The sequence below is a fragment of the Diospyros lotus genome, chromosome 6 (assembly GCF_014633365.1).
Source record: "Diospyros lotus cultivar Yz01 chromosome 6, ASM1463336v1, whole genome shotgun sequence".
In the NCBI taxonomy this organism is placed as follows: domain Eukaryota; kingdom Viridiplantae; phylum Streptophyta; class Magnoliopsida; order Ericales; family Ebenaceae; genus Diospyros; species Diospyros lotus.
The window spans coordinates 11,890,370-11,916,959 of NC_068343.1; the positions used below are offsets into that span (position 1 = coordinate 11,890,370).

At 36.3% G+C, this 26,590-nt stretch overlaps 2 protein-coding genes and 1 non-coding gene across 5 annotated transcripts; 1 reads left to right on the forward strand and 2 right to left on the reverse strand.

The window, feature by feature from the left end:
- The first annotated feature begins 2,104 nt into the window (after positions 1-2,104).
- On the forward strand, positions 2,105-2,188 carry TRNAL-CAA (transfer RNA leucine (anticodon CAA)). Its single transcript has one exon. It is a non-coding gene; the product is annotated as a tRNA-Leu (tRNA).
- A 2,585-nt stretch (positions 2,189-4,773) lies between these two features.
- LOC127804329 (uncharacterized) lies at positions 4,774-5,703 on the reverse strand. The gene has a single exon (XM_052341187.1). It carries the CDS (start codon positions 5,701-5,703, stop codon positions 4,774-4,776), a length of 930 nt encoding a protein of 309 aa, XP_052197147.1.
- Positions 5,704-14,129: 8,426 nt separating this feature from the next.
- On the reverse strand, positions 14,130-20,610 carry LOC127804591 (pentatricopeptide repeat-containing protein At2g17670). 3 transcript variants are annotated; one of them, XM_052341465.1, is made up of 2 exons: positions 19,141-20,610; positions 14,130-14,750 (listed from the first exon to the last, which is right to left on the reverse strand). In XM_052341465.1, exon 1 carries the CDS (start codon positions 20,551-20,553, stop codon positions 19,144-19,146), a length of 1,410 nt encoding a protein of 469 aa, XP_052197425.1. In that variant the 5' UTR covers positions 20,554-20,610; the 3' UTR covers positions 14,130-14,750; positions 19,141-19,143. The 3 variants fall into 3 exon arrangements, with proteins under 3 accessions (XP_052197425.1, XP_052197423.1, XP_052197424.1); XM_052341463.1 differs by having other exon boundaries at positions 14,130-14,731; positions 19,141-20,608; XM_052341464.1 differs by lacking the exon at positions 14,130-14,750 and adding an exon at positions 14,757-18,201.
- Positions 20,611-26,590: the final 5,980 nt, after the last annotated feature.

Below are 26,590 nucleotides of genomic sequence, written 5' to 3' on the forward strand. Positions count from 1 at the left end.
CCATCCGTCGTCGATGCCGAAGAAGAAGACGAAGGCCGGAGACGAAGACGAAGACTACGCTGATGGTTTTTCGGTAAGTTTGCACTCTATTTCTCATTTACATTGAAATTTTGAAACCTAGATCTACTAAAATCCCAACATTAGATGCTTTTAGTTTTTGGGTATGTGGGTCACCGTGGTTGGGGGAATCTGATGATCGATTCCTATCATCGGAATCGTCGACCAGCTAGGTGGCTGGCAGCAACAGCAAAGCCGGTCTCTTGGTTAGTTTGTTTCTAGTTCAGTTTTCGGTTTCGATTCGGTTAGCATGGTTTATGTTTCGGTTAGATCGGTTTTGGTCAGATTGGTTTGTTGGGGTTGGTCGGTCGGTTCGGTTCGGTTATTGCATTTGGTTCGATTCGATTCGGTTCACAATTTTTGGGCAATTCGGTTCGATTATAACCGATTGCACACCCCTAGTTTGGATATAGTGATGAAAATTAGTTTCAAGTTAAATTAAGTTAGAGGTTATGAATTTAAATTTATTTATATAATTTTTATTTTCAAAAGAATTTAATTTATTAATAAAATTATAAAGAGCATTAGTGTCTAAGAGAATAGATTTTTGTTAGGGAAATTTGCAAGTACTGAACTTTTGAAAAATAGGATACTTTAAAAATCTTTGCAAAATTAGTACTTTTGAATATGTATTTGACAAAAATATCCTTGCTTTTCAATTAGCTATCTTCTTATTCTTCCTTTTCAATGGCGCTTCTTCTTCCTTGTTGATTAATTTGTTGAGAAGATTTTCAAAGTTCGCTACACATTGCGACTGTGCGTTTTGCTTTCTTTGCCTAAGCTATTATTCTATTCTATTTTTTTTTTCAATGGCGCTTCTTTTTCCTCATTAATTAATTTATTGAGAATATTTCCAAAATTCACCGTACACAGCGATTGTGACTCTTGCTTTCTCCACCTAAGTTGCTATTTTATTCTATTTTTTTTATTCTTTTTCAATGGCGCTTCTTCTTCCTTGTTGATTAATTTACTGAAAAAAATTTTAAAGTTCGTTACACACAACGACTGTGCGTCTTATTTTCTTCACCTAAACTACTATTCTATTCCATTCTTTTTATTTATTCACCTTCTGAAATTAAGTTTTCCATCAAACAAGTACAAAAGTTGTCCAAAGTATCAGTTTTAGATATCGGTTTGTAGATATCTGATGTAAATATCAGTTATTGATAGATATCGGTTCAAAGATATGAGTTTAAAGATATCGGTTGTAAATTTCTATTATAGAATACAGTTGTCCTAAATATCTGATATAGATATCGGTTTAATGATATCGATAATTGATAGATATTTAATGTAGATATTAATTTTCTACAACTTGTTCTTCACTTTTGTGGGACACTCGAACTTTATAATAGAAATCATTTCATGTTTCTATGCAATTTTTGTTATTATTGATATATATTTAATCAACCGATATCTACTACAATCGATATCTATAATAGATATTTACAACCAATATATTTGGACAACCGTATTCTACAACAAAAATTTACAAGCAATATCTAAAACTAATATGTTTGTATAACCTTTGTGCTTGTATGATGGAGAACTTGCAGAAGGAGAATAAATAAAAAGAATAGAATATAATAAAATAACAGCTTAAACGAAGAAAGCAAAATGCAGTCACTGTGTGTGGCGGACTTTTAAATTTTTTTTCAATAAATTAATTAGGGAGGAATAAGAAATGCCATTGAAAAAGAATAAAAAAATAGAATAACATAGCATTTTAGGTGAAAAAAGTAAGATATGTGTGGCAAACTTTGAAAATATTCTCAGCAAATTAATTAACAAGAAAAAAGAAATGTCATTGAAATGAACAAACAAGAAGAGAGTAACTGAAAAGTGGGGGAAGGGGTATTTTTGTCAACTATACATTTAAAAGTTTTAGTTTTGCAAAAATTTTTAGAGTGTACTATTTTTCGAAGGTTCGGTACCGAAAGTCCTATTTTTGCAAATTTCCCTGGATTGCCTAACCCAAACATTTTTATTAGAAGAAAAAGCACTAGTAATATCTGTAGTTTGCTGAGTTTAAATCTTAAGCAGCACTGTCAGGATGGCCGAGTGGTCTAAGGCGCCAGACTCAAGTTCTGGTCCTCGTGAGAGGGCGTGGGTTCAAATCCCACTTCTGACAATCTCAACAATTTTGCATTCTTTTTACAAATATGCAACTCATTCGCGGGCCTTCCCATGTGGTCCAAAGCGTTTTTTTCTTTTGGGGTCGACAGAAGGCCCACAGGCAAAACGTTACTTAATCTCTTGTTGCTTAATCATATCTACATATATATATATACCAACACCATGTGAGTGCAATGGCTGGACTTGAGATGTCTTTCTTTGAGGCGGCTTCCAATGCTTATGCCTTTGATTTTGCTGGAGTTATCGTAAAATATATTTTGAGTAGGTCAAAGTTTAAACTCGTGACCTATCAAAATAATACTGGTCTATCACTTGTTCTTCTTTTGTAAATCGAGCTGTGCCCCGGGGTTTCAATGGCCGGAGTTGGGCAACCAGAATGATCGACTGAGATGATATAGTGTACTTATTTATTTGATTGATTAATTAAGTAGCTCTTAGAGATGCCATTAAACATTTTTATATATATACCAATATTCAGTGTACGATTGAGTAGCGATGGATCTATTCAAATTCAATGCATCATATATATATATATATATAATTCTATGGATGATTTTAATTTAATTTTTGCATATGCCTTGCCAGAGGACAATATCCAACCAATCCACTCCACTCCACTCCCGAAAAGAAACTGATCAATCATTCCATCATACTGGTTAATTGCACCAAATTAATACGTTCTAGTTCTAGTGGTGATTAATAAAATTTTATGATAAATATAAGGTAAAATTGTAAATTCCAATCGTTGCATGTTCTTTAACGTAAAGATTTACAGTTATTTGTCATGAATAAAACAAAAAAAAAAAAAAAGAAAAGAAAACTACCTCTACTTACGTTTAGGTAAAAATTAATTGACCAAAAGGGGATGATTAAATCTCATGTTTTGGCATTAAAAAATAGTAGTTATCTTTTAAGTATAAAATGTCAGCCTTCATGGACCTAAACTTTTCCTATAAATAAACAGATTTGTGATTGAAAATGAATTCATGTTACTGATTCCTTCCTCTATTTCTCAAACTACTTGCTCTTCTTTTCTCCTCCAAATTCTTGTCGTCTTCTATCTCTCACAAGGTTGTTGCTGCTCCCCATCAAATTGAACACTTAAACCTTTTACTTTAAGAAAAGTACTATTTGCGTACCATGATCTATCTGATCAAAATGGGTGTTTTGTTTAATATATTCTCCATTACTGCTTGGAGATTAAACATTTGCTCCACATTTTTAGGAGATCGAGACGGTGGGCCCCACTTCTCAATTTCTTCTCGCCCTTTCCCTCTTAGATATCCATAGTTTGAGTATTTAGATTTTTTTTGTTTTATGGGTTAAAGACTTAGATTTTAAGTTCCCGTAAACATGCTTTTTTATCTAATTTTCTCGTAGTTCTTCCTATTTCTGTTAAGAAAGATGAAAGTAATCATAACTTTATTGATATCCTGATCCGATTGAGATATATATACCAGAAGATTAGATATACTTTATTCTCTAAATTGTCCTTGTTTTTATTTTTCCTTTGCTAGAAAGAAAGATTCAATACAAGATCGGATATTAAAAACTCCACCACAAGCAAATAAAACCCAAAGAGCACAATCCACAGCCGAAGGCTCCAAATAAAAGAAATTTACACACTGCGAAAAAGGCTACAAGGGGCAAATCCTAAGAAGCCGCTGTTAGGGTGAATTGCCAAGAGCTGGGAGTTGTCTTTGAGCAGGATTATTGGGTCAAGCTGAGGATGGCAATGAGGAGCAAGTACCACACTCCATGCATTGGGGCTAATTGAATGGAACATGCTCAGCGACCACATCTAGAACAACCATGACCCAGTAACACCAAAACATGTAGATCTATTGTGCAGAGTAGACTTAGAGCACATCTTTCACGAAGCAAAGACAAAGCCCCCCATCATTCATGGCCAGTAGCAAACCAGAAGGGATAGAAGACATGCGAACCTAGGAAGGCAACAAGCCACTCTTTGAAGGAGTGATGGAACAAGGTAAGGCGTAAATTCATTATTTGCAGGCGTAATGACACAGAAGCATATCCAAAAGTTAGGGTTTGCGGGTTACTTGCTCTCTGGGTCTTTCCCTGCATCCCATGGATGGATGAGGAGTTCAACCATGAGTGCAAGGGGGAGGCCATCAACAATATTTTATTAGATGGCGGTAAGCTGAGGGCTTAGGAAAAGACTCTGGGGAGGATTAAGTTGACGTAGCAGGGAAGGAATCCACTTTAGAGTTTCAAATAGAGAGAGGAGGGCAATGTTCATAATATTAAACAGTTGGATTTAATTTCCAGTTCTTACATAATTTAATTATAAACTCACCAGAGAATAAATCACAGATAAGTTGTATTGACAATTTCTCCATTAATGCAAAATGAGCTTCGAAAGGAAGAGAGGACAATCTGTTATCCAATGCACATTATGCTGCTACCAAAAATGAAAATTGAGAGGATCGACGAAATAAACTCTCGGAGTTGATTATAATTAACATGTACTATTGGAATATGCTACAAAAATCTTACATTAGCAAATCTCCTGGAATGCTAATGCAATAATTTACAATGAATGCATGGTAAGTATCATCAGTGAGCCAAAATGTTAAGAAGGGAGACTCTGTGTTGGATCAGGCGCCTAAACAGGCAATCCAGTCCAGCCTCAAGCCCTTCTGTCCTGTCATTAAGAGCTTGCAATCTTCTTCTTGCCATTTCCACACCAATCTTTGCACCATTATTGCTCCTAAGGCATCCATGCAAAGACTGGATAGCCTCATCAACACTTCCCACTTCATTGAAAATCTTGCCATGGCCACTCTCTGAGGCTGCTACTTGCCTTGTAATCATCAACTTTGAGATCAATGACCATCCCTTAGCCTTTGACTTTGAAACCGGCACTTGCAAGAACACCAACACGCATCGAATGACAGAGATGGTAATACCGATTACTTCTCTCAACACTCTTATCATCATTGATAAGTAGTGATCCTGATCCCTGTCTAAGAGAGGAGAGGGTCCAGTTTTCATCTCTATTTGCTTCAATGATCTAAGGCCCCTAGTGATGTTCTTCTTCACTTTCTTCCTGCAGCAAAGGTAAGAACTGAGGTTGCTCGCAGTGCTGGAGTCTGCACCCTTCCTTCGCAACACAGACTGAAGATCTTGAACGCTCTCCTTCATGAGCGACAAGAAGTCTCGTGCCATGCTGCATGAGTCCAACAATCCTATGGAGCCCTCGAGTGCCTCTTCCACTAGTACTCCATGTTGATGCTGGAGAATAACTTGCCGGGTGACTGGAGAGCGGATGAGTTCTTCGACACGGTTGTACAACTCTGGGAGCCCAACCAGGCCGGTTCTAATAGTCTCAGCGTTTAAAGGAGATGCAGAACCTGTGGATATTTCCCAGGTCTTAAGCTTGTTTAGTTCAGCTTCAATCTTGCCACAATGGGGATGTAACCTGGAAGGCAAGCTAATAGACCTAAAATGACCTTGTGAACCTGTTAATGCAGATGACCTTGCCATCTTTTCTCTCTACCAAAGCAAGGCCTAAGGGCTGAATGTGATGATCCTTCAATGGCTCGAATGCATTTATATGAACTAAGGCTGTTGATGTAATAGCACTGTGCATGTGCTGTCAATGTGGATATAATCCTACCCTTTCTGATGATCATGCAAAAATTTGCCACCAACCGGCAATCTCAGATTCGGTTTTCAATATTACTTAATTGAAAACAAAGGGCACAGACCATAAGAACTTGATGCCTCATTGCCTCCCCAATAATCATTGGTGTTATCATCTTATCTTCAACCAGAGAGAATTCAACCTTAATTAAAAGTAGTATTATCTTGCTGTGGAGCAATTTCAAATCTCAACAACGATAGCTGGCAATCCATGCATTGCATACCCACAAACCTATGCTCATGATTGCAGCAGGGAGCGAATAGGGTTTGATAGAAAAGTATAGGTTTGTTGGAAGCCTAAACCTAATTTTGGTGCAAGTTCCACATGCATGGCATAATGTGGCAGAAGAGTTATTCTTTCAGAAGAGACAAGGCAGGCAGCATTTAGAAATGTATATATATTCTCTTTATATTGGAAATTGGTGCAGGCCCAACGAAGACAATGGAATAAACAAAGGATTTTGGATGGAAGCAGGTGGCAGCCTGTTGGCAAAGATGAGCCTTACAAAAATGAATACCCACAACAGGCCTTGATTCTCCTTGTCTCCATGTCTATTTACTGTCCCAAGGATTTTATTTTAATTAAACTTATAGTGCAAGCTGTATGACATTGTAACAATGTTTACTGCATTTGAGTAGCTAATGATGAGGCACGTTTATAAATAATAACGACAAAGGAGGGCATGGGCATCCTTCCTGCATTGCCCATTATATATATTATTAATTTGGAATAATATATATTATTATGAATGCGTATTTATCCTGAGCATGGAGAACGGTGTACCAACTGTTGTTGCTCAACAATAGAGCAGTAATGACAGAGAGGATTAAGGGTATCGAAATACAGAAATAATTAACTCTGGCTTATGGCTAAATGATATTTCGACGACAGGTTAGATTATAGATTATTGGTTTGATCGATTACCACCCTTGAGTCTATCAACTACCCGACATCTCATGTCAGATTGCGTTTTTCCTTTTCCCCAAAATTTTAAAATTGGTTACATTCACCTAATATTTATGCTAATAGTCTCTGTGTGTATATTGCATCTGTTATTAATTATTTAGCCTGTAGGTTCTTAATTAGGGACGTTTTTGTGAAGGCTGCTTTTATAAGAGTCCCAATTAATTGTGTCTACTTTCATCATTTCCCCTTTTTTTATTTTTCTTTCTCTCAATAAAAAACACAAGCATAGGGATGGCCATACAAAGCAAGGCCAATAGAGAATCGAGAAGAAACCGAAGGATGGGGCTAGAACTTAAATGGAGCATCAAAGGCATATATAGGACCATAGAGATTGGGAAAGGAAATCAATAGAAAAAAGATTTCAAAGCATGACGAGGGTACTACTAAAACATAGGACCATAGAGATAAGGGTACTACTAAAATATATATAGCTTGGAGATCCCCATGCAAAGCATGATGAGAATGACCCTAAAGAGTAAAGGGTTAATGCTCAATGACAAGCAAAGAAATGACCACAAAGGGCTGCAGTTCGTGAAGCAAAACAAATCTCTTTATTTCCGAACCCGAAGGACCAAATGCCCAAGAGCCAACTTAGACTCTATAATCAATGTCGTATTTAAAATTTTGGGGCTCGTAAGCAAAATGTAAAAATGGGTTCCCAAATCGACCACGAGGGCGAGCTAGCGAGGGTGCAAAACTACGATTTGTGAGAGAGAGGCAGTGAGCAATGGAGAGCGAGCCATTGGCCATGAGGGCGAGACAAGCGACTGAGCAGAGTAGCAAGAGGTGAGAAAGCGAGGGCGAGGGCAAAGGTCAACGGAGCATCTAGAGGAGAGAGAGGCAGTGAGTGATGGACCAATGAGACATGAGAGTGAAGGCAAGCCGCCACCGACAAGGGTAAGGGCGACAGAATGAGTGATGGAGTGAGAGAAGCATGGTAGCGAGCGAATCAACGAAAGCGAAAGAGGGAAAAGGGTAAGGGCGAAGCTTTGCAGAGGGAAAAGAGGTGGGCGGCTGGGCCTGGGCAATAGGCCTTTACAAGAAGGAAGATTTCCAATTTATGAGGCCCCAAATAGTCAAATTTTCATGGGCCTTGAGGCAACCACCGAATGGGCCTTATGAAACGTCTAGCCTTGACCATAACCAACAACCATGCATTACCAAAAAAAAAAACCATTGAAGAGTTAAAGATCCCAAGAAACAAAGAGCAATATAAAGGAAAAAAGTTGTAACTAGGGGTCCAGTAACGAGAGCTAGAAGGGAAGGGCCATATGCAGTGATCATAGGTTAAGCTTTTGTAATATTTCAAAATTTTACAAAATTTTGAAGGGTTAAAGTATGAGGAAAATCATTTGAATATGCCTGATTGATAAATAAATTAAAATTTTTGATACTAATGAGATTGTCAAAATTGTTTAGGATTTTGGACTACTAATTTTTGCTAAAACAAATCATTAAATGAATGACCTAGTAGTTTATTTAGAAATTTAGGTGTTAGTGTAATTACCAAAAATCTGTGAAATATTCAGCGAGATAACTTTCACAAAAAAAATCATAATTAAAAAAGAGATTAATAGATTAATATTCAAAATTTTACTGTATGAGTGTGATTATTTAAAAAGATTTGATACTTGACTGGTCCGAAAAAATAATCCTTGTGACAAATAAATTTTGGAATTATCTCCTAAATAATAGTTATGAAAATTGATTTCAAGATAAATTCGATTAGTAATAAAATAGTAATGCACCATACAAAATAGTAAAACTTGAAAATTTATTTGAAATAAGCTTGAAAATAAATTAATATTACACATATAGTAGTGTATTTGACCAAGATAATGATTAAATATGTGAAATTGAGAAAAAAATATAATTGAATGAAACAATTAATCAAAAAGAAAAGTAGATATATATATATATATGAAAAGAAAAATATATGTACATCTAGCAATAAGAAGAAAAAAGAAAGTAAAGGGAAAAAATATAAATATAAATAAAAATAATAAAAGTGAAGGAGTTCCAGCCAACGTGAGCTGTGCACCACACCTAATGCAATAGTGGTACAAAATTCCTCTAAAATTGAAAGGCCGCGTTATTTTTGTTTTTTAATTTTTAATTTTTAATTTGAGTTTTGAATTTATTTTTAATTTTTTATTTTGATAATCTGTTTTTAGAAAATCGAAAACGCGTTCTCTTTGTCATTTTAAAAAATTATTTTTCAAAACAGAAAATTAGAAAACGCATTCTTTTTGAAATTTTGAAAATATTTTTTTAATGATATTTTATTCAATAAATTTGATTATTAAGTAAATTATAAATATTTAATATTAATATATTATTAAAAAAATATATACATTTTAAAGTTAATAAATTTTATAATATTTTTTTCACTATAATAATAAAATATGAATAAATAAATAAATAAATATGTTTTGAGTTTTGAGTTTGTTTTGGATGAAAATATTCAAAATAATCTTTTATTGTTTTGAGTTTTCTTTACAATTTTTTTTTATTTTCAAAAATATATTTTTAAAACAGTAAAGAGAACGTTTTTTCATTATTTTAGAAAATTAAAAATAAAAAATGACTTAAAAACAATAAAGAGAACGCAACTGAAGGTTTTGAAAAGATAAAACAAAATAAAAATTTCAATAATTGGTGAAAAGATTTAGGCAAAAAAATTGAGTTTATATAAAAAAGAAAAGAAAAGAAAAGGAGAAGGGGCAGTCTTCTGTCTTTAGTAGGGTTGGCAATGATTCGGTTTGGTTTCGGTTTTTGCCAAAATCATAACCAAACCAAACTTAAATTACTAAAACCAAAACCAAACCATTACCCATTTAGTTTTAAAAATTTAAAACCATAACCAAACCATTCGGTTTCGGTTTAACCATGATTTTTTTAGTTTAATCCATACCAACAAACAAAGAGAAATAGCATTCGTAATTTTTTTTGATAATTTCACAACAAACATAGATAAATTCTAATAAAGTTACCTTATTCTTGAATAAAGTTACAAAATTTCTTGGATATAAAATCACATCTCCAAACCTACAATTATTAAGATCAATAAATTAATATTTGTATAATTAAATTGTAATTTAAGCTAAAAAAAATTAGTTACGAAAATTAATACCTTCATTAACAACATTAATTTATTCTTCGTAAATTGATGTATATCCATCTGAAATGAATGAGCCAACTCCATCTAATAAAATTATAAATATAAAAAATAAATTAATATGAAGAGAGATAAGGCAGAAAGCGAGAGGCAGCGAGGGTGAGAGAGATTGAGGGCGAGCGAGAGTAAGAGGGGTCAAGCCTTAGCGAGAGAAAGAGAGATCCAGCAAATGTGTAACATCCCGCATCGAGCGATAGGAAGAACCGAAACAACTTACCCTGATGGGCCTACACGAACTTCCCAGGGGGGTCACCCATCCCTGGATTACCCCAGGTCAAGCACGCTTAATTTGGGAGTTCTTTGCCAACATTCAGCCCAAAAGGTATCCAGCTAGTGTTGTTTCCTTCCTTACACTATCCTCGATATATACTAACTTCTCTGGTCTCTCGGGGTATTACATTCTCCCCCCTTGAGCACATGATGTCCTCGTCATGCGACCTTACAACTGGTCCCAGATCTCCCCCCGATGCATGGCCGATATGGGATTCGCCTAAGGTGCCTACACGCACCCCCTCAGGGACTCAGCCTTCTCGCTGAGGTTTGCCCCACCACCGCGCTCAGAGGCTCGGGGGTCGGCTCTGATACCACTTGTAACATCCCGCATCGAGCGATAGGAAGGACCGAAATAACTTACCCTGATGGGCTTACACGAACTTCCTAGGGGGGTCACCCATCCTTGGATTATCCCAGGTCAAGCACGCTTAACTTGGGAGTTCTTTGCCAACATTCAGCCCAAAAGGTATCCAGCTGGTGTTGTTTCCTTCCTTACACTATCCTCGATATATACTAACTTCTCTGGGCTCTCGGGGTATTACAAAATGAGAGCAAGAGAGATGCAGAAAGCGAGGGCGACTGGCGATCTCGCGCGGAGGAGCAAGAGAAAAGAGGTAGAGAATGTGAGAGAGATCGAGGGCGAGCGAGAGCAGGGGCCGAGCCCTAGCGAAAGCAAGAGAGATCCAACGAGGGCGAGCGAGAGCAAGAAAGATGTAGAGAGTAAGGGCGATGGCGCGCGGATGAGCGAGAGGCAGCAAGGGTGAGAGAGAGCGAGAGCGAGGTCGAGAGAGGAAGGAGAAGAGAAGGGGAGAAGGGTTTGCAAGCAAGACAATTGGGCTCAGGTGGGCTGGGTTCGAGTGGGCTGGGTTGTATATAATATATATTATATATACATATTATACATATTATATTATATATATATGCGGTTCGATTCGGTTACCCACCATTCGGTTCGGTTTCGGTTCGGGTTTTGGTTTGGTTTTAGTGAAAACCATAACCAAACCATACCCATTGAAATAATGTTCGATTTTCCCCAAACCAAACCATTACCCAATCAAACGGTTTTTAACCGCATTGACCGGTTCAGTTTTGGTTCGATTTCCCACGATTTCAGTTGCAATTGTCATCCCTAATCTTTAGTGACTCCATATATAGTGTGGAATTAAAATGGAGAGAACAGAAAAGAGAAAGGCCTTTGGCTAAGGAAGAAGAAAGGAGTCAAGCAGCCAAACAAAATTTTTTTCAAGCACATTACCAAGGTAAGGGAAATGAATAAATTTTTCTTAGCAAGTGAAATATATATTTTTGTTTTCATATTTTTATTTTTTTTATTTGAATATTTTTATTTTTTATTATTTTAATTATACCCCTAAATTATGCAATTTCAAATCATTTTAATTCTTATATTTTGACTTTTTTCATGTAGATATTCGAATTTTTTATTATTTCAATTACACCATTGAACTATGCATTTTTTACTCAATTTAACCTCTTCTCTAGAGTAATATTATGTGTTATTGGTGTATCTAACATATGTATTGTTTCGACACGTAACAAAATATATAAATATAGAAGTATTACATTACATATCACACAAAGTGTCCAAATAATATTTTTTTACAATTTTCTCTAATTTATTGTTGGTATTTTAATACTTTTTTTTCTTTAATTATATTTAAAAAAAGTTACTATTAAATAATTATTTATTTAATTTATAAGTTTGCAAAACATATTTATAAAAAATGATATTTAGACAATTTAAAGTGATATTTAATGTAACATTTTTGAATTTGTATATTTTGTTATGTATTTAATCAGTACAAGTGTTAGATATATCAATCACACAAAATATTACTCTTGAGAAAGGGGTTGAATTGACTAAAAAATGCATAATTCAGGAATGTAATTGAAATAATACAAAATTTGATTGTCTACATGAAAAAATGTCAAAGTATAAGAGTTAAATTGACTTGAAATTGCATAATTCAATAGTGTAATTGAAATAACAAAAAGTTCGATTATTTAAATAAAAAAGCATGCAAGTACATGGGCAAGAATATATATTTAGCCTTTTTTGATATGATGATTTGACTTCAAAAATATTATCCTGAATTCCTTGTGAAAAATGTTGAAAATGACTATGCATATACTTGTTATGTATTCTTTGGAAAATGTATGTTATATGTGAATGTTTTGATACATATTTGAAATTTGTTGAAAAGCAATACATGTCAAAATGTTTATACAATGCTTAATATATAGATATCTCACCCCTAAATATATTTTTCTTCTAGAAAATGTATATATGTAGATGTGAAAGGAGATCTTCAACGACAAATAGAAGATTGCTGAATGAAAGAACATGTGTTTTTTTGTTAGTATGAGACATAGAAGGACATTTAATTTTAATTAGTTTGAGTTATATATTACAAGTCTATACATTCTTTTGAGTTCTGAAACTACATAAATTTCATTTTTGGTAGGGTTTTGTATGAAAGTAAATCCCTATATAGTAATAATACCTAGACCATTGAAATGTTAAGATGTAAAGTAACTTTAGTATGGAAGTTTTGAATGAAAAATTGACGTATGTTTATATTCAATAACAGTTACTCTTTTGACTCAAAATGAAGTTATTCGTACATAATTATATCTTTAACTATATATTTCCTAGAAATTAGGATGTGTTGCAGAACTTTTGGTATAAGAATTTTGTTCGATTTTATAATTTTTTCTAAAATAATCACTGTTTGATTATATATGTTAATTGAATGATGTGATTGATTTTTATTGAAGAAACAATCAAGAGAAACAACAGATCTCAACTCATAGATAATATATTGTCGGAGGTACCACTCGAACTCCATATATAGTGAATGTCACAAAGTTTGCAAATTGATTTGGAAGCCTCATCTTCTGATGATGATGGACAAGGCTCCCAAATGGACCGACCTGGGAAGAGTAAAGAGTTGCTATGATTAACATTGGTGTAAATCTTTCTCCATGCCGCCTTATTAGTTGCAATTCCTATAAGGATTTTTTGAAAGAAAAATGACAAAGCTTTTGCAAGCTCAGTCAGAAGTAGTTGAATTTTAGTTGTTTGTGTAGTCTTAAAACTAAATTAGTTTCACACTTATAACCATGTTTTATAATGCTTGTTCGTTCGAAATGAGTCCATGGGCTTCATTCTTCCTTGTTCATTCTCTAGTCGTCACAAATGAAAAATTCCATCAAGTCTACACCACCTTCTTTATTTTTATTGTATCCCTATCTTTATTTTTATTATTATTTCATTTCCTATAATAATAACTTTCAACCACAACTCCCCTGCCTGTACTTTGTTTTTGAATTTTTGCGTTAATACCATTCATTCACTGCCCCTTCCCATTCTTGGCCAATGGTGGCAAAGGTACCTCTCACCGTCAACTTCAAAGACGAAGAGACCCGCCATTGAAGCCTCTCGCCACCACCCTCTCTGCCACTAGAGCAGTCGCCTACTACCACCACCACCCGCTGTTGCATTCTTCCCCTCTGCCACCCCTTTCCATCGTCGCACAACCCCTTCCCTCTCCGCCACCGCACAACTCCTCCCTCTCAGGTTGATTTGATTTGAAGTTATATTTATTGATTATAATGTTGATATTATTATTACATATCAAATTATTAGGTTATTTTTAAAACAAAAATTCAAGCTCGATCTTGACCCTGTCCTCAAGCTTCAGCTCAAGTCAAGGTTTAAAGCTCGAATCGAGCTCAGCTTGGCTTGGTTCAATTCAATTGCAACCCTATATATATATCTAGTTGTGAAAATCATTCATATGAGTCAGTCATGCAAATTAGACAAAATGCTTCTCTCTTCAAGCATGGCGAATACAAAATGCTGCTTGCAATTGAACAAGTTTATCGTAATACACTAGAATACAAGTTACCAAAGAAACTGGTAAGAAAAGAAAAAAGTCATCAATAAGTTTTCCCTCAAAGCATACTTGCAAACTTGGATGTGTAAACCTATCGCACCTGACCATTCCAGGTGCAATGAGAAATATGTACTTGCACATCGATGCTGAAGGGCCGGATCAAGGACCATATACCAAATTTCCAACACAGAAGATCCGAACCAAACAATTAAGCATGGTGGCAAAACCGATGCATCTCAATGGTTGCGTTCCTCTAGGTGGTTAGATTGCTCACCCCCAATTCACGCTGGATCCAGACCCGAAAGCTTTGTTAATATTGGCTGGTAGTTGGCAACCTTTGGATGGTCCCAGTTTCCTGCTTGTTGCATTTTCCCAATACAGTTGCATGCTCCAGTGCCAATCTAGTGGGTATGCTTTGTGCCAGGTTTAGGGCCATAACAGGATGCCCTTTTCTTGGTTTCCCAAGGGAAATTCATTTACCATTCTGCCATTCAAGCCAATTGCAGATTACCACAATCCCTGCCTCTTAGGAACCTAGTAGAAAGAAAATCAACTGCTAGTTTACCAGCAGTACAGGAATGCAAATCTCAACCAATTCTAGCTTAGTACTGACAAATAAAAAAGGTAAGAACAATAATAGAAACAGCAACAAAGGACCAATACAAATAGCAAAACTGAGCAGCTATGAATCCGTATAGCTTACAAATTGAAGGGGAGAGAGCATGTACGCTAAACAAAATTATACAATCCATTTCAGGTTATTATCAATTTATAGAAAAACTGAGAATTATATTTTCTATTTTGTCATGTAGCATAGCTATCAAAGGAGCAAGTTGCCTCAAAAGTCTGGTTGATAAATAAACAGCTGATCAACCTGATCCACAATTTTTTTTTTTTTTTTTTTGAGACAGTAAGTGTGGACTTCCGTTGGATTTAGGAACCAGTGCACTATTTCTTGTTTCATAACATCCAAAGAGTTATGGGGTCTGAATGGAATTTTGAGTTTATTATTTTATTTTTTTTTTAGGGGAAGGATGCCAATGACTACCAAAAATAAGCTCCCTTGAGGCCTCCTAAACATAAAGTCAACAAGAGCTGAGAACACTCCTAAATACAATGCCCAGGATACAAGAAAAGCATCTGGTGGTTGAGATTTGAGCCATAATTCTATAGGTTCTTGTTTAAGAATGACATGCAATAAAATTGCACTCATCCAACCCTCCTAGGACCTTGAACTGGAGTAAATACTTGTAAATTGGGCTATTATTTTACTTTTTGGACCATTAAGGAAAATGAAGCTCCAAGCCTAACTTGAGCATCCAAAGTAAAACATTTGGAGCTAAAGCTTAACAGATGCTAGAAAGGTCGCCAATTCCAACTAAAATAAAGAAGGGAAGCGTATTCACGGAGGTGGGGAGGGAGTCAATTTCAGGTTTCCATCAAATGGAAATGAAAACAGAAGACACAATTATTCAAGATAAGTTGTGAAAACAGAAGATACATTGACTCAAACTGCCTCTCTCATGTCGCCAGATAGACTTTCCTCTATAGTTGGGGCCAAACACATGCAACTATTTAATATTGTGTTAACAGAGAAGTGTGTACCTATGACATTTTGCCTACTCTGATATCACTTAAAGTTACATAAAATTGGTTTAATATTAAACAATCAATTAGGGTTGTCACAATTTGTATTTGTACTGAAAGATATTACAGCTATCATACCTTGCCAATATACCTAAATACATAAATATATGATACCATACATAAACAATAATTTTAAACCCTGATACACCAGATGTTTTGATAATGCATCTAAGCGCATAAATACCAATTATCATATATAAACAAGACTTTTATATTCTAAGACTCTAGATGCTTGAATTAAGTTAACTTGATCTACATTTAAAGAAGCAAAATGTAGCCATGACATCATTTCCTATCCTTTACTCAATGAGGTCCACCAACCCACCCAAGTCCTTCCAAAGGCATAACATAATATTATTTATGTAAAAATTTTCCACTCTGGAGTAACAGATTACAAGTATGTGGGCTAGAGGTGGCAATTGTATGCAGTCAGCACCAAGGCCAGTGATGGTGGTGGACAGTTGGGAGGAGGCAGGTGGCCTATGGTCTGTGGTGGGTATTAAGGTGTTATGTCATTGTGTGATAGTGCTAAGTCATGAAAGACAATGTGTTGAAGAAAGTGAAACATGGTGTTTTGCAGAATGCAGAGGCTACTGTCTCTGTACTGAGAAGTGATGAGTGGAGAAAGTGACCACTGGTACCGGCAGCTTTTAGAGTATAACAGATCATAGGGATTAAAACACAAAAAGATGGGTGGAAACAATGTTAAAATATAAATGGAGAATAATCTTTTTCATGTCCTGTGTTGGGCAATTTGACTCAAATTATATTGTAAGGTTCAGAATTCATGAGCCATTCGTTTGGACAAAAAAACGAATCTCGAACTCATGAAGCAGAAGACACTATGAGAAAAGTCCAGCATCATAGTTTAAACTTGAAGACTGTTTCCTTAATGGGTTTGGAAAGGGAGCAGAAAAAGAAAATGTAAAAGGGCTCTATTTCTTCATTTGATCACCAAGTAAAATGATGCAGAAAAGATAAATATAAGGAAAGTAGATAATAGTTTTTTTCTAATGTCATTTCTCCTACCACGTGACTTATTATCTGCACAGGAAAAATCTAACTTCTACTGTTTCCTTATGTCCCACTAAAAACGAATAGGTCTATGGCAGCATATTCTTTCAAGCCTGGACAGAGCAAGGGTAACATTCCCTCCATAGTAACAACACTAGTAATAAACAACAGAACGTACATAAAAGATAAACAGATATAAAACCATTTATATTAAGAAATAAAAGATGCCCACAAATAATTGAGTTAGTAATGAGCTCAACTGAAATTGCATATAAAAAATAAGCTTTAACTAATTCAAGTCAAAATTCAAACTTTGGACGAAAATTTAAGCCTTAAGAGGAATTTATGTGATAAAGAAGATTAAGCTACAATGATTGCAGAAATTCCCAAATTAACAACAGAGTCAAGTGCCGGTGCATTAGTGGTTAAAACCATAATCTCTACGTTGTAATGCCATTTTTGAGAGTTACATGATCAGGACTTCGTTTTAAAAAGAGGGCTAATCATAAAAATTCCTTTTCGTGAATTTGCAATTTTATCCAATCCTTTCAATTTTAGCAATTAGGTGGGTGCAATTTTATCCAATACATAAAATCGATTTAGAGAGAGTGTTCATACTGAGTTGAAATGTTAGGTGTCATATAATAATAATATTTATATGACCCATATGTACGCATAAATTAAAAAAAGAAAAAATGTAACTTGAGTTTGGGTCTTAAGGTTAGTTGACCTTGGTTTAACCTAGGTTGTTAGAGGTGAGTTATGGTTAAATAAAAAAACTTAAGAATGGTGGATAAACTCATATTTTTGCCCCCTATACTTTCACGTTTTTTCGTGTGACCACCTGAACTTTTCAGTATTTCAATTATACCCCTAACCCATACATTTTCGAATCAATTGAACATCTCGCCAGGAGCGTACAAGACACCCTCTAAAATGCCCAAATTATCCCTCCATCCTTTGCAACCCTTGAACATTGCCAACCGTCGTCAACCCCTCGCAATCGCCATCAGCCCCTTACACTCATTGTCGCTGTCAGCCCCTCGCAATCTCATTTGCAGTCGTCGTCGACTACAGTAGTTGTCATTTCCGATCATCACGACTATTCCCGTGCCTTCTCCGATCATCGTGACTGACTGTCAATCTTCTCCTATTAATGAGACCTCTCGCTTCGTCTTCTCCAGTCATAGTCTTTCCAATCGGTGATGCCTCTGATCATCCATCTTCTTCTTTAGTTGCAGCAGCAACCATCCGTCCATTCGACCAATTTGTCTTCCCTTACCGACGACTCCTTTGCCTCTTCACCTTCCACCACCACCGATGCCTTTTTACTATCGATTGCCCTGCACCATAGCCACCACCAACGATGATCGGTTCATCTTCGCTGTTTTTTTTTTTAACTTGTGTACATGTGGGTCCATAAATATTATTATTATATGACACATGACATGCCAAGTCAACACGAACACACTCCTTCTAAATCAATTTTACATGTTGAATGAAATTACACCCAATTGAGCCAATTTGGACCTAATTTTCAAATTTGAAATGATTGGATAAATTTGCAAATTCGCGACAAGGATTGGGTTATTTCATGATTAGCCCTTAAAAATAAAAACTTTGCTTTAAATTTTTTTTCCCTTCATGTGAGGATTATGGAATAAGTAGGAGTCAAAGAGTAATTCCATAATCTGTATATGTTGACCAAACAATATATGAGATTTCCAGAGTCCGTCTATTTTCTTCCCACAAGCAAAGCAAACATGAACTAATTAGAAATATGTTCAATTAAATTGTAATAGCATAGAGAACAGAGCACCAATAAGAACATAGTTTACGATCCTTATTTTTCTACAGCGCACTTGCATGTAATTTTATGCAGAAATAAACAACATACCAAGCCTTAATCCCACTATGTGAGGTTGGCTACATAAAATTCTAACTCGCTAATCATTTTTGCAGATGTAGAACTCAAAAATTGTTAGAACCCAGATATCAGTTATACATGTTCTAAAATTTTTAAAATGAACTAAAAAACATATACACATTAAAATCCAAAATGAGCCTGGACCGTTAGAATCTCAAATGAATATTTTTATTTAAAACATATTAAGACCAACTGAGTAATATAGGTGGAAGGTTGTTATCTGTTCCCCAAAATTTATGGAAGAAGAATTGGACTCAATTGCTACATTACTAAATGATAAGATAAACCAATAATCAAAGGAATTTAAAAAAAGAAAAAAAGGACTGACAGATTTACTTCAAGATAGTGAAAATACCAATTAAACTGCAAGCCCTTGTTCTTTGGCTTTCTTCAGCCACTTCAATGTACTTTCCAGTGTTGAGTATGCAGCAAAATCTTTCAAACTCTTACTCTCCACTGCATAGTCAAATACTTCATATGCTTCAGCAACCTTACCATTCCTACAAAGCGCCCTCAAAAGTGTCCCATAAGTTCCTGTCTCGAGCTTCATATCGCCCGATTTCATCACACCATACAATTCCATTGCCCTTCCCAATAACTTTGCCTTGCATAAGCCATGAAGCAGAGTGTTATAAGTGCATGAATTCGGACTACATCCTTGTGCTTCCATCTCTTCCAACAGCTGCAACGCTCCCAAAGCATTCCCCTCCCTGCACATCCCATTCATCAATGATGTGTACGTAACTTCATCTGGAAAATGGCCCATTTCCGCCATCACATTTAAATATTTCCTTGCTTCTTTAACTCTTCCAGACTTGGACAACCCAAAAATCAAAGTATTATAAGTCACCAAATCAGGCTCGACTCCTCCTTCCTTCATTTTCTTGTAAACCCACAACACCTCGCTTCCCTGACTTAACATACAATAACCCTTCATAATTATATTATACACATAGCGATCCGGCTTAAATCCATCCTCACTCAGCAATTCCAGCAACCGCGTCGCCTCGCGGAGGTTCTTTTTGTTACAGACATTGTCAATCAAGATTGTGTAAGCAACGAGGTCGGGCTTAATTCCGAAGCAGTCCCGCATTTCCTTGATGAAATTGTTCACAACACTGACAGGCCTATCCTTGCACAGATGTTTGAGGAGGAAATTGTAGGTGTAGGAATCCGGAGGAGAGTGCTTCAGGCAAAACTCCTTGAACAGCTCGAGCGCGAGGTCGAGACAGCCGGCATTGCAGAGGGAGCGGACAGCGACGTCGGTGGTGACCTTATCTGGAGGAAATCCAGCGGCGGCCATGAGGCACAGGACTTTGCGGACGTTGTTGAGAGTGGAATCGGGAAATTTGCAGGACTGGATTAGCAGAACGTGGTAGGTGGACCGGTCGGGCGAGAAGGTGGGGTTGTTCTTGATCATCTCCCGAAGGTGAGAGATCGAGTCGTCGAGGGACGATACGGCCGAGAAGGACTGGAGGTGGGAGTTGTGGTACTTGAGGTAGAACGCAGCGGCAGACTCAGCCGTGATGGAGTCGGCGAGGGCTTTGGCATCGGAGTGACTGGGGATGTTGAAGGGGACGGTTGGGGGTTTAGGGTCTCGGGCCGTGGAGGGAGCTGATTTTTTCTTGGAGACTTTCCTAGGAAAGTGACGGTCCCTCGGAGGAGGCTGGGTTGGGGTTCCCGATCCAACGGCGACAGAGGGACTCTTCTTGAGCAAATTGGATACCGGAAAGGGAGCTGTCCTCAGTGCCGGCGGAATTTTCCCCATTTCCTCCCTTTCTCTTGCTTTCTTCGTCGTCTTGGGTTCGGTCGGAGTTAGGGTTTTGATTTTGATGGAAAAGAGAGAGGGGTACTTTGGTAATTCGACTTCTGTCCCGCGAAGATTGTATTACTTTCTTGGGCTGTAGGGTAAGGTTTCCTTATCAATTATTTATTTAAAAAAAGAAACAAGAACAAAGGTAGCACTTAGAATATAATGGGTATCCAACCTAGTGGCAATTGTTAGAAACAAGGGTACAAATAAAGTATTTAAAATAATGATTAAATATGGATAGGGTCTTTTATCTATAGTATCTTAATCTTTGGGTGCAAAAAAAAAAGTGAAAGCTCTCACCTTAAGGGTCCACGCACGTGGGAAGAGTTAATCACGATATACAACGGCCTCCAAAGTAAGAGGAACAGTACATAGTATCCACAAGAAATCACTCTCACAAGAAGATGAAACTCCCATACTACGGCTGTCATGACTCGAACTTGCATCTTTGAGTACAATCTTCTACTTTGTGAACCATTCGTACTATGTCCGTGAGGGCTATAGTACCTTAATCTTGAATATATATGTGTGTGTGCATATATTATTTTATCTAATTATATTGTAATTTATAGATTTTAAAAAAATGGAATCAAACATGTTCTCCTAAATTTGAAACTTAACTTAATTATGGTATTTTATATTGTTCACCCTCACTAAAAAACTAATATGGTATTTTTTATTTTTTAATATATTAAATAAAAATATTGTAGTTATTATTTTAAATTTTTTGCTTGCATTATTGACGGATTCTTGTATTATTAAATTATTATTGTGAAATTATTTAAGTTATAAATATAAATTTATTAGAGTAAAATATATTAAGTATACCAATATAAAAATAAAATTAAACAAAATATCTTAAAGTGCAAATTAAGAGATATGAATTAAAATGCTAAGCAAAAAGACAGATAAAAGAGTTGGTACTTGTTCAGGGGTGGATCTACTCACAGTTAAAATTATTTTTTATATTAAAAAAATTAATATTTAATATATAAAATTATTTTTTAATGTAAAAAAATAATTTTTAATAATAAATTAGTCTAAACAAAATTACAACTTACCCTAAAATCTGTGATGTACAGTTTTACATCATAAAAAAAAAAATTCATTATCTCCCTACATAAATTTTTGGATCCACCCCTGGTACTTGTATAAGTTCTATTATTATCTCTAACCATGATTTATAATATGGTAATGATATATAATCAGAGCCTTTAAAATATATTATTTATAAAAATAAAGAAATTTATTAAAATTTATATATCAAAAGAGAAAAAGCACGTGAGAGCGAGCCAAACTCCCACCAAACCCTACTAGTCGCTAGTTGCCAATTGCTTCCTCCCTCTCTCTTACATCTCGTCTTCTTTTCTTTTTTGGCCATTACTTGTTGGCCGTCACTCACCTAGAAGGGTATCATCGACCATTGTCCATTGTAGATTCTGATGATAAGAATCGATCATCGAAATCGTCTTAGTCTTATGACTAACATATCCAAAAACTAAAATGATCTAACAATTGAATCTCAATGTATCTGAAAATTATTATTTTTTTTTTAAGAAAAAGATCACCCATTTTTGGAAGGGCATTGCCAGCCACTATCCATGCAAAATTATAGCTATTAGAATCAACCATTGAAATCGTCTTGGTCTTGTGACCCACATAAAAAACCAAAATGATCTCATGGTTGAATCTCAATAAATCTGAAAATTAATTTTTTGAAAAAGACTATCCATTTTTGGAAAGGCATCATTGGCCACCATCCATGGTAGATTCTAATGATCGAAACTGAGCATCGTCTTGATCTCGTGACTAACATATCTCTTGTTGTCAAGTTATAATAATAATATTTATTTATCTAGGGATCAGCCTGAGCAAAAGTATCCATCAATGTCAAGGGTCCAGAGTATTATTCGCGAGGCTTCAACGGATCCGGATTGGGTTGGAGTTGGAATTCAACAAGGCTTGGGACTGGAATAGTCTTCAGAATCTTCTTTGTGAGGTACCTGAAAAGGTCTTTGTGTGACAAGCAATATGAGGGCCCTGAGGGGGTCTTCAATAGATTGCTCTTCCAAGGCTAAGGGTAAGTTGTCCAAGATTTAGCCTACGGTCACAACAACAGTTAGAAGGCCACACGGGGGAATTCCCCTCGCGGGCCCTCTGACGACCAAGTCAAACAACATTCTGATAAATACGCCCAATGCATGTCGCAGGTATTATGTATGGCATTACTGATATGTGCATAAATGTTCATGTTTATGCTGATGAATAGTTGCTCTTTCATGAATATTACTGTTCAAATAACCGACTGGCCTGAGAACCAAGTGATCTTAATGGTATTGCTGAAAAAATCGACTGGGTCTTGATTGAAATTGACTGGGTTTTGATTAAAATCGATTGGCTGGAGAACTGACTAGGTCTTGATTAAAATCGACTAAGTTTTGATTAAAACCGAGTGGCCTTGAGTAATGATTGAGACTTCATAAGAACCGACTAGGTCTTCATTAGAACTGAGTGGCCTTGAGTAATGATTGAGTCTTCCTAAGAACCAACTAGGTCTTCATTAGAACCGAGTGGCCTTGAGTAACAACTGGGTCTTCATTAGAACCGACTGGCCTTGAGTAATAATTGGCCTTTAGTAACGACTGACCCTTAAGAATCGAGTGACCCTTTGAATGCTTGAGAGCAAAATAGAGTCCTTGTCCCTCCCAAGATGAATCCCCTTAATGAAGAGGCAAGCCTCCTATTTATAGAGAAGGGGGTGAGGGACACGTGGCACTCATCCTCGAGATTCCCAGGGGACACGTGGCAACCATCTGGAGCTTCACAGATGGCATATTTTGGGCATATTCCACTCGGGATTTTGAGGTAGCACAAGGCTAAGAATTGAGTTGGACTCGGTTGGCTCCCACTTGAAATCGAGACTCACTCGGTTTAAAGGAACCGAGTGAGTCTTGGTTGTAGTCATTTTGGCCACCACTTGAACCGAGAGCCTCTCGATTCTATAAGAGGAGAGGCCTCTCGGCCCCCTTAATGAAACGAGTGGGGGGCGAAAGCCCCCTCTTAATTACAACCGAGACCCACTCTGTTGTGGCCAACCGAGTGAGACTCGGTTCAAGGGAATCGAGTGCCTCTCGGTTCTTTAGAATCAAGATTGATTTGAATGCGACTACTATTCTTGCGTGAAGACTATAGGGAACGCTTCGGCCTCGGCTCAAACGAAACAAGTGGGACTCTTGAGAATCGAATGGGACTCGGTTCCTAAGAACCGAGACTATTTGATGGCTACCATTGTGTAGCCTCTATGCAAACCGAGTGGGTCTCGGTTGCAACCGAGACCCACTCGGTTTTGTGGCCACCAAGGTGTGGCCACTTTTGAACAGAGGAACCGAGTGGGTCTCGATTCCATTGAACCGAGACTTACTCAATTCTTGCCACCAAACCGAGTGGGGTTTTGGCCCCAAGCATTTTTCCAATTTTGCTTTAATTTTCCCTCTTATCTTGTATTTACATGCATTTATTTCGCATTTACTTATCGATATTTGTTGGGTATATCAATTGCTCCTTACTCTTTTGACCGGATGCTCTGGTTGAAAGAGTAATTTGCCCTACAAATTCAGCGGATAACCCTTGCTCAATCTTCGTAATTTTTTCCAACTATGTAACTATTGCGTTCGAACTATTCTGTATTTGTGCACGCATTTCCATGCTTTTTTGTTCTCTCGCACCTTTGTAAATAAGTAGGACAACGGGTTTCTTGGTCATAATGTCGCGGCTCCCAAATTCCACATATATACGCTTGCTGAAATCGCGGGCATAAGGCCTTCGTTTTGCAAATAATAGAATACCAATATTTTGTTTTCGTGGTTCGGCGGCACCCTACATCTGCAACCATAGAAAATAATCATATTTTGTTCACGCGGTTTGGCATAACCTTATGTCCACAGTCGGAGGGAATAATTACATTTTGTTCACACGGTTTAGCGTAACCATCAATAGTTGGCTGTGTGTGTTGGGCACCATCACTTTCATCCTCTTAGACTAGGCCCTCCTCATGTGCTCGAGATGAAAGCTGCTTGCTGCAATGCCTGAAATTCATCCTGCAAAAGTTGTGGTTAGCTACTGAATAATTGGTAGGAAAGCCAATTTCATAAATATTAAAATTGTAACAAGATAAGTAATGTGTACATAAATACGTAGTTTTTGATTTTCTATCAATAAATTCTGATGTGCCATTTTTTCTGTGGGTCATCACAAATAAATAAGATGTAGTAGGCTCGACACCATGTTCTTTAATCTGTAATGAAAAAAGTCATTCATACAACTATATTTATATAGAAAAATAATTAAGTGAAACGAATAAAGGAAAAAGGAAATAGGTTTTGTGATTATACATATCTATCATTGTGCTCAGATAAGGGTATGGAACCATAAGTGTGAACATTTCCTCCAACTTTAGAACTTCTATTTTTCTTGACTTTTTCACATTTTGCTTTATAAGTTTCGGTGCTCCAAAATTTCTTCATTTCTTCGAAGATATCTACACCAATCCAATCTGGCTTCTTACTTTGATCCCTTCTAATGACAGCCAACATATTTTTTAATTGCTCACTTGTTTTTTATTGAAACACTTGTGAATTTCATATTCATCTTTTGAATCCCATGCGTATAGTTTCTGCAAATTTATGGTTATGGTGATAACAATTATGATAAAACTGAAAATGTAGTACTATGATAAAATTGAAAATGTTGTAAGATTTATAAGTAGAACTTGATCACAGTACCTTAAACTCTCCAAACCATAACTCTTTTAGAGCTGGGTCCATTTTAGCAAATGAGTAAGTCGGATGATCAAACTTTTTCTTAATTATTTTTGTAATTTTACGAACACATTGAGGATTACTAAACCTATTATAACACACAACAATTAGTAATACACACAAATAAATACACATACACTGCTATTAAACCCTTTTCCTAATATATAAGAGAGGATTATGCGTGTTTATGAAACAAGAAATACATACGAGTCTGTGCCCCTAGGCGTGATCACTTGATGTGTGTCTGTGGTACATGTGAAGATGTAGACGTTGGTGTGGGGGGTGGATGGTACACCTCCTGAAGAGGTAGACGTATGCTGGGTGGTGGTGGTGGTTCGACCAATATTCAATACAGCATCATCCAAAAAAGCATCCCTTAAGAAGATATTTTCTTAGGGTGAGGGTTCATGCACTGCAATGAATGAATTGACAGAAGATGGGGCAAAGGGTGTACCAGTGAATGCAGACAGACGACCCTCATCACCGCTCTCACCTCGGCCAACTGAAGTACTAAGGGAGGAACGCCCCCTATATTGGCCATGACCACCTCGCTTTTAAAGTCTACCACCTGACATATCCTACGACACAGAGCATACAATAATTTACATTTAGCATAATAGTTAAATGTGTCAAAAAAAAAATTCATTTCCAAAATACGATTCAGTCTTCTTTCGTTATATGATCATATAAAATAATATTAAATAAAATATGATTACTGAGCTCAATAGCCTTACCGGGTTTAATGTGCCAATTAAACCCGCTACGGGTTTGATTGGCCATTTAAACCCGATAAGGCTATTAATACCAGTAATGCTCAAACAATAACTTGATTGTGTAACTCTTTAGTGGTTGGGATCCCCCCAACCCCTAAACAATATAGTATAAAAATGAAAAATATGATTATTCGGATCAAAAGTGTTCCCAGGTACATTATATATAAATATAATTGGACAAATTAACCAGGAACGAGTTTAATTGGTACATTCAACCCGAGTCGGGTAATTAAACTCGGTGAGTTGTATATAATATTTTTTGTTTTTATTTTTCAAATGTACTCCTACAAATCCTTAGTTTCTTATATCACTTAAATGAGCTATGGTTCTAGGAATTTACGTTCATTGTGTAAATTGTGCCTACATTGCACAACAATCCACTATATCGGGGCGAACAAATTT

Bases quoted from the DNA above. Each gene is read 5' to 3' on its own strand.
- LOC127804591 (XM_052341465.1), bottom strand. From the start codon at position 20,553: ATGGGGAAAATTCCGCCGGCACTGAGGACAGCTCCCTTTCCGGTATCC.
- LOC127804329 (XM_052341187.1), bottom strand. From the start codon at position 5,703: ATGGCAAGGTCATCTGCATTAACAGGTTCACAAGGTCATTTTAGGTCT.